Source organism: Sycon ciliatum, chromosome 6 (assembly GCF_964019385.1).
Source record: "Sycon ciliatum chromosome 6, ocSycCili1.1, whole genome shotgun sequence".
NCBI lineage: Eukaryota > Metazoa > Porifera > Calcarea > Leucosolenida > Sycettidae > Sycon > Sycon ciliatum.
Genome location: NC_088648.1, coordinates 20459342 through 20468167, shown reverse-complemented (window position 1 = coordinate 20468167; position 8826 = coordinate 20459342). Strand labels below are relative to the sequence as shown.

Here is an 8826-nt window from a genome sequence, read left to right as displayed (position 1 = left end):
CGACAGCATCACCTTGATCATTATTAGCCCTTCAAGGCTTGGCGGATACTAATGCCTGGGTAAAAACATTGGCAGAATTTGGTACATATTCTGCCATTCTGCAATTTCTGGTATACATGTAAGTGAAAAATTGGAGCAGAATCATGGAGTGCCTGCCATAAGGGTTGTATGTTTCTGCCAAATGCACTGCCTTTGCAGCAGAATCTCGAGCATTATCCGCCAAGGCCAGGGCCAGCTAGCATGATGATCAGCACACTACATTGTACAACCGGTAACCATGCGCTCACTGCGCTGTGAATATCGGATGAGTGTGATCGCCCATCCACTTCATCTCCAGCTCTACACCGTTCGTAATCCAGATCAGGCTCAACAGTCAACACCAGACTCCCTCTCCACCTGTATTCCAGTAGGGCTGTGTCAATAGTAAAAAAAAAAAAAAAAAAAAAAAAAAAAAAAAAAAAAAAAAAAAGACAACAGACAGCGGTGCGGTGGGCAAACATGGTCAAGATGAGTTTTCGTACCGGAACGTTGATACCTCCGGGCCGCGGGCTAGCCTACACAGTGACCAGGCTAATACAGGCTGTACACCAGGTACACACTGACCAAGCTGACACTGTGTACAGCCACACAGCTACATGTTAGACCTGGTAGATCTAGATGACTTAGTCACTTACAGTAGTGTAGTGATCACGCCTCACGGTCACATCATGTAGATCTACACCCCACTGTTATCATGGTTATGTACACGCGCAGTGACTGTCTCAGAGCAGTGCTAGTGTCCGGGTCAATGTCACTCGGTGTCAGGAGGCACGTCGCGGACTTCATCAGTAGAACATCGAGACGACTGAGAGGAGGCGTAGACTAGACGAGCGTCGGAGCCCGAGAACGCTACACACAATCATAGTATCATACACTCATGTAGTGTATTGTTCATGTATTTGGCCACCCTCGCCTCGGCCTCGGGCCCAGGAAAGCATGTATGTACATAATATTATACGTGTACATGTGGATGTCTACACAGACTACAGTAAGTATACTGTACAATCATGTATTTGTACATGTACAGTATGTATTTGTATTAAATTAATTTTTGTATTGCTTTTACATGACTTTTACATCGCAAGTCAAACGGGCAATCATGCCCAATGTTATGATGGCGATGGAAAGGGAGAGAAGGTTAAGAACAAGGTTAGTTACCCTGGATTATGGGGAGTATGTCGACTTCCTGTGTGTCTATTGCGTGATGTACATTACTCATCAGTTACATGTACATGTACATGTACATGTACTAGTACACGATCTGAATCATTGAATGGTAACGTAACGTACTTCAGAAGAAGACGAAACTCACTCCAACGAATCCCAGCATGACGTGTCAGTCCTTCTTGAAGATCTGAATGGATCATTGATGGCCTCATGGGGTGTCAAACATTGAAAATTAATTATTTAAATGTTGGGTTCTGCGATGAAGTCAAAGCATGTGGGATAGGGAATGATCTGATTCTGAATGTTGATTGTTAGAGGAGTTCACAGCTACAATACAGGGAGTGTCTTTGATTTATCATTATCACCCTCTTTTTCATGGCAGGTCACAATCGTTCACTTCATGTCCATGTGGGCATTGACTTCAACCAAACAAAATGTCACTGAGTCCAAACTCCACGGCACTCTGGCACGGGCGCTCTCCGGCCGGCTGACCTCGCTCACAAGTCACAACACCAGCACCACGACTCCGAGTCATACAGTGTATGTACATGTACATGACTGTACTGTTGATGCTGGTATCAAGTCCTCTGTACAGCGGTTTCGATCATACCGGTGGATCGATCCGTCATCATAGTCATCACTCGTCGCTGTGTCATCGATCAGAGAGATTCTGTGACATTCAGAGTGAAAATATTTGTGAGAGTACTGAAAGGCTAGGATTTGTGAAAAGAAATAACTTTCAGTGGTTTACTTTATGGTGAAATGGTGTGCAACCGCGCAGGTTTTGAGGTTACATTGTACAAGTAGATGTACAATGTGCATATTGTACAGTAAGTACCAAACATGCTTGAACATGCTTTTTTTGTGTTGTGTTCTAATCATGCACCATGCCACAGTGAATTGTATTCTGTTTGCCCGTAAAAGAAGCTTGTATCATCAAACCAAACATGCTTGAAACATACCAGAAAAGTACCAAATGCAGCGAATGTTTCTGCCGCCGTTATCCGCCAAGGGCTAATTCCAAGGGAGGGTAGGAAAACATGGGGTTTGCCCGCAGATTGAGGATTACCTATACATGTACTGGCTAACCTAAGGACAACACAAGAATGTACTGTACACAATTGGATCATTTTTTTCTCACTACCCAGCATTGGCATTTCGTACACATGTTAGTGATACACAGGATGTATCATTATTATTTGGAACCACAACTTCGGTTTCAATGCCTGCTTACTACATGACTGTACATGTAGCTACATGTACTCCCAACACGTTCTAACATACCTACATGTTTCGTTTTTTGTAGCATCTAAAGTGGTACTCTCCCGCATCACCGCTGTCGAGACAGCACTAAACACACTCCATGATACCAGCGCAGGTTTGGAACTCGGACTTCATGGTTCTCAGGCAAGCCTACAAACTAATCGGCTGTACTTGATAATGTTCTTCTATACACGATTGCATTGAGGTTAAATTAAACACAGATTTTTATAGAAGTATGTCTTTGGAACAGCATGGAAACTAGAGTACACGCAGATCCCATGTATCGCAAGCCATGCTTGGTGCATATCTGCTTCATACTTAGCTCTACTTTGATTCTTAGTTCCACTATTGATCTAGTGTTAGCCATATGAAAATTGGTGCTTAGTGAATAAGGCAGAATAAGCCTTGCCGGCCTGTAATTAAAAGGACTAGAGATAAAAGAGGAGGAAAATTTGGAGGTGAACATAACTGTGGATAAAACATTAAAATAGAGCTGTGGAAGATGCTGTGATAGTGGCCGAATCGCATACACTAAATAGTATAATAATTCAAAAAGATCAGTCGGCGACTCTGGACTCGAAGCCGGGAGCGTGCTTGTCACGAGTAATGCTCTTTGGAGTGAAAAACCTGTTAGGTGCAGCCTGGCCCCGTAGCTCAGATGGTTTGAGCATTGCCCAGGACAAGAAATTTCCCAGATTCGAGTCCTGGTAGGTCTGGCATGTTTTTCTCTTGTCAGGCAGTTCACTTCCCCGGTTGATCCTTGAATTTGAAGTTCTCGTAATCCTTTAAAATATCAATAAAACTGTTTAAAATATAATAACATTATAGCAACGTCATACTCCTGGTATTATGTCATACTCTCTGGACGAGTAGCTGTTCGCACCTTCCAAGGTCTCATCAATGATATCTTATGAAGGAAGCACTCAAAACTCTTCCTCGCTCTCGTCCGCCACGACAGTGTCGGAGGTGGCCTCCTCATAATCCTTCTGCATCACCAGGATGTTCTCGAGCGACTCCGTAAACTCTCCCTCCTCCATGCCCTCTCCAACATACCTAAACACCGAAGACAGCACCACAGAAAGAAAGAGCAAGATCAGGTGTGCGTGTGGACTCTACTCCCGAGTAGATGAGGGTAATATAGTAAAACCTGACAAGGAGACCACCTGTCCAAGAGGACCACTACAACTAGGACCAAGGGTTACAGTCACATGACCCTGGATAAGGAGACCACCTGTACACAGGGACCACTACAACTAGGACCAAGGGATGTTATTTCTAGTCACATGACCCTGGATAAGGAGACCACCTGTACAAGGGGACCACATTTGTAAGGACCCTTGAGCGGTTGGCTTAGGCAGGTTCCACTGTATTTCCATTCTACAGAAACACGGGCTCTTCGGCTACTCCAGTAATAATTTGCATGACCACTTCAGAACAGGCAACAGAAATGAAGGCAGAACACTACTAGGGTACAATTCACACACGTCCGCCCCCTGTCTCTTACTTCACCACAAATGTACTCAAGGATCATCGGCATATTAAGCCCAATGATGATGGAATTGAAACATACTGCAAGATGGGGGAGGAGCAAACTGTGGCATGCAGTCCCCACTAGAACTAGTTTAAACTATCTTCCTTTCAAAGTTGGTCCTTGTGTGGAGGATCCATCCAGGACACTACCGTATGCGTTTACAAGTATGTGAGTTTTTCGCAGGTGTTCTGTAGAACAAATGCTATTTAGACATGATGCTCACCAGTGGACAAAGGCTCTCTTGTGCATGAGCATGTTGAACTGCTTGATCGTGTTCTCCCAGGTCTGACTGATGGCTGAGCTGTTGTAGAGCAGGCACGCCGAGCGTGGCACTGGTGCCATACCGGAACCTGGAGTCACCACCGGTGCAACACGATTAATGCCGACCTGAATACATGCAGGAGAGCACAGAGAACATCCATACAAAACGGTCTCAGAACAAGGAGAGCAAGTTTGAGAAGTAGAGACTAGAGCAACAAGACTCCTTGCTGAACAGATTCCACACTATTCAACTGCCGGGAGCTGTAGAGGTGGAAAACTTGACTCGCCTGATCAGTTGTTATTGAGCTGCGGTGTACTTTCCAGACACTCCGGTTCTACTGTGCTGCTTATGGTGGAGCACAGTTTAATCCCTTTTGCAACTCCGGGAACTTTCTAACAAAATGGAAAGCAATGTGACTTCAACTGACCTTGAATCCGCTTGGGCACCAGTCCACAAACTGCATGGAGCGCATTTGCTTCAGGGTGCTTCTGCTCTTGTATACATCACTGGGACTGATGTCACCGCGGTACAGGAAACAACACGTCATGTACCTGCAACAACAGACGCACACAGAACCCACACCAGCATAGTCTGTGTATGCAGGACAGGCAGGGAACCTTCCTTCTCTACATAGTAAACCCAAATAAGGCTACAACACTTTTAAGTTGCATGCGTTGTTGCACCACAGTGGGAAGGACTATAAGCAAGGATTTACAAGATAGAATGCAAAATAACACGCGAGAAGTCCAATCCCAAATGCATTCTTGACCATGTTTCACTTGTCGCAAGGGGGAGCATAAGATACAATGATAAGGTACCGACAACATGATGCTAATAATAGACAAAATTGCCCAGTTTAAACTGGACTTAAACACAGTGTGTGTTGGTCATGCAGAGAGATTTGGTACGTACTTTCCACGTGCTGGGTCGCAGCAGGCCAGCTGCTGCTCTTTTTCAATGCACTGCCGTGTGATGGTCGCCGTGGTCTGTTGCTCGTAGTGTGCCTTCTCCACGCTTATCAACGGCGCAAACGATGTCAGCGGGTACCTCAGGGATGGGAACGGAAGCAGATTGGTCTGGAACTCGGCCAAATCCACGTTCAGAGTGCCGGGGAATCGCAGTGAGGCGGTAAGAGAGGATGTGACCTAAAAACAGAATGCAGCAGTACCGACAACCATCAGCTAGGGTACCAAAGTCAGCTGTCCTTACGTTAGGTCAGGAACTCTTGACATACGAACCGCATTGATTCAGTGGATGTTTTGTTTTCCGCCACAAGCATAATATTATCGTCTACAGATATCGGTGCAGTACAAACATTTTCAGATGCACAAGAGTGCAAGAGAAAACACACTCAACATGACAATAGCGACCTGGCCTCTCACACAATAATCCATGTAAGCTACTGCTGGTTATCAATCAATGCTTAGCTACCCTCTTTTGCTAAAACACATCTGCCCCCTCCCACCCCCACCCCCGGCCACACACGCACCACGATATAGTCACTGCCAGAATTCTGGTCAACATATTACAGCTTGTCCAGCTATAGCATAGATTGATCATTGTAACACAAAGACCTTTCAACATACCTGAGCAAGCAAGGCATTGACGTGCGAGAAGCTCGGTCGCTCAATGTCTAGCTGCTTCTTGCACACGCCGTACATGGACTCATTCTGAACGATGAAGCAGCAGCCGTTGCGCTGGCCACTGCTGCCGTTGACGTAGCCATGGTGGAGAATGCCATTGTAGGGCTCCACGACAGCGGAGGACATGTTGGGGGACGGCTGCACGCACACCTCCATCTTGATCTCCTTGGCAAAGTCGACGTCCAGGACGTTGAGCAACTTGCTGCCAAACCCGGACCCTTTGTGGACGAAAGCAGGATACAAAAGAGAAACCCACATGTGTGAAATGTTACGAGAAATAAATATCTTACCTGGAATGGAACATGAACAAGTGATCAGCATAATGTCAATACTTCTAAGGACACATTACACTGAAAGTTTATAACTGCTCCACAAACTGAGCACTTGCACGACAAGTGGCAAGATTGCAGTTCGCATCATAAATGCACCCCTGCTACACACAAGTGCTCAGACACGCACCGCCAAACAATGTGGCTACGTATTCTCACCTGTGCCGCCTCCGGACGAGTCGGTGATGATAAAGCCTTGCAGACTGTCACAGTGCTCAGTCTACAAACACAAAAATATCAATATCACAGAATACAAAACATGAGCAAGACAGTGAGGCACAAAATAACCCACATATCCATCCAGAAGTGTTGTGGCACAAGTTCGCAATGGAACAAGGCTATAAAGATTGCTTCTTGGCAACTTGGCAACTCGCTTTTCTTGGAAACTCGGCCAATCTCCAGAAAACAACTTTAAAGTGTTCCTATCAATTTCATTTCCGATCGTCAGCATGACTTGTTTAGCTATTTACCCATGACTCAGAGGCACACATACACACGGCGACTGAACAAGTGGCCCACGTTCATCACAGGGTGGGTCAGAGTTGGTGGACACAATACCTGATAAATACACACACGATTCTCATACCATTTTGCGGATGCGGTCTTCGACCCTGTCGCCGATGGTGCGGCCCACGCTGAAGCAGCCGCGAGCGAAAATATTGGCGGCATCCTCCTGGCCGGAGATCATCTGGTCGGGATGAAAGAGGCGACGTCCATCGCCCGTGCGGATGACGTCCACAACGTTGGGTTCGAGATCGATGAAGAGTGCTCTGGGTGTGAACTTGCCTGTACGCAGGTGAACACAAAAATAGACAAAAAATGGAGAGAAGTTACAGTTGCTGAGTGCCAGTGAAACCGACTTGCAAGTCGCACCACCGGCACGCTCTACGACTCGACGCAGTATGTTTCATACTTGCATCTTTTAAAGAACTCTGGAAGAATACGATAGTCAGGCTCCAGAAGAATATGTCAAATCGAGAACGTCACACAAACGTACCACAGCACGTGACTTACCAGCTCCGTTCTCGGCAAAGAACGTGGAGCACGGCTCCAAACTGCAGTTGTCTACGTGCGCGATGCCACTATCATTGCTCTCGCGCCTCACTTCGGACCCAGAGGCATCCAGGTTTAATTGTCCTTCATTGGAAATGCCATGCTGTGAACGAGACAGACAAATAGGAAACAATAATGTGTGTGAGCTGAAGGAAATTGGACAGCGACAAATACAAAGAACAAGCTCTTTGGTGATATTGCACAGTTTCATCGCCAAGTTTGCACATGCCACACAAACAGTATCAGTCATTGACTGTAAAGTAAAAAAACGCCAAGTAATTCTGCATAGCTCCATCATGCTCCTAGAGTACACATTTTCAGTAGAATTAAATCTCCATACCAGGTAACCACATGTAAGCCTATAAGTATACAATCGTAGCCAAAGAAATCCAACCCACGTGCCGAAAGCAACGCCAAGGCTCAAGCGGCCGCTGCGGCCTTCGGAATAATTTTTGCGAACATGTATGATGTCATCGAAGTGGAAACGCGGCGCTACTTTAGACCCGCGGTTCGGATTTCTTTGGCCACCACCGTACATACCTCCATACAGTAGAGCTCCCAGGCCGCAGCCCCCATCTGCACGCCGGCTTGTCCGATGTGAATCGACAGAACTTCCCTCTGCAGTAAATTGAAGCAACACAAGAGACAGAACACCGGCAAATTGGTAAACACGTTTCTAACAAGCGATAGGTTTTTTGTTTGTTTGCAGTACATTCCCTATCAAGAGGCAATATGTCACAAAAAGACGAAACCAGTTGCTAACCTGCAGAGGCCTTCCGTACCATTACTTTTCAAATCATTTCATCATAACAGTAATGTGGCACAGCACAACACAGTCAGCGGAGGCACACACCCATCACCAACCTATAGAGATCGGTAGTACAAACAAAATGACATGATTTCACTCATAAAATGACTAAGGAGACAAAAGTTGAAATGCTGCACTTGAATGCTAGGGTATAATACTTACGGAAGACATTTTGACTGCTGGAACGTTGTTCACTTTCGCGTTTCTGGCTGAAGATACAAGATAACTGCTGGTCACACGAAATGATTGCTGATCGCACTACCAGTGGTTCCACAATTATGTCAACTATACTTCAAGGACGACGTGTTTGGAAATGGTGAACCGAAGAGTGCTGTGGGTTGAGCTGATCCTCGTCGAAGATTTGTTTACAATCGTGTGGCCAAAATTCAAAGAAACACGATCAGGGAGAAGCTGTGTTCTAGGATGGCGTTAGTACATCCGAACACAAGCGAACTCCTTCGACGGTCTCTCTTTCAGTTTGGCCTACACAAGCAGCGAAATATTTTCACATTTGGCTCTCTGATAATTCTGAGAGCCATCGTTGCGATCCTTCTTCTTATAAGCTCTCATGGCTGTACAGCTGGCTGGCTTCACTCGTTCCAGCACAGTCCAGGATTGCCAACATGACTTTGGATCCATTCACGAAAACCTTGAACAGCAGTGGATGCTAGCTTTCACCTTGACACAGCTTTTCCTTTTCCACTTTTCGTATTTTCTAAATGCGGATCACT

At 45.8% G+C, this 8826-nt stretch overlaps 1 protein-coding gene across 1 annotated transcript; it reads right to left on the bottom strand.

Annotated features, from left to right (window-relative positions):
- Positions 1-2632: 2632 nt before the first annotated feature.
- On the bottom strand, positions 2633-8745 carry LOC135819608 (tubulin alpha chain-like). Its single transcript, XM_065332843.1, has 10 exons — positions 8258-8745; positions 7828-7905; positions 7249-7390; positions 6821-7020; positions 6394-6454; positions 5849-6123; positions 5175-5407; positions 4690-4813; positions 4224-4387; positions 2633-3522 (listed from the first exon to the last, which is right to left on the bottom strand). The coding sequence occupies exons 1-10, from the start codon at positions 8264-8266 to the stop codon at positions 3393-3395; spliced, it is 1416 nt and encodes a 471-aa protein (XP_065188915.1). The 5' UTR covers positions 8267-8745; the 3' UTR covers positions 2633-3392.
- Between the last annotated feature and the right edge of the window lie 81 nt (positions 8746-8826).

What these genes read in the sequence shown, in the direction of transcription:
- LOC135819608 (XM_065332843.1), bottom strand. An exon ending in TCAATGCCTTGCTTGCTCAG is followed by an intron (nt 5,408 to 5,848) that starts GTATGTTGAAAG and finishes TTCTGTTTTTAG; the next exon opens with GTCACATCCTCTCTTACCGC. An exon ending in GGTGCCCAAGCGGATTCAAG is followed by an intron (nt 4,388 to 4,689) that starts GTCAGTTGAAGT and finishes GCATGTATTCAG; the next exon opens with GTCGGCATTAATCGTGTTGC.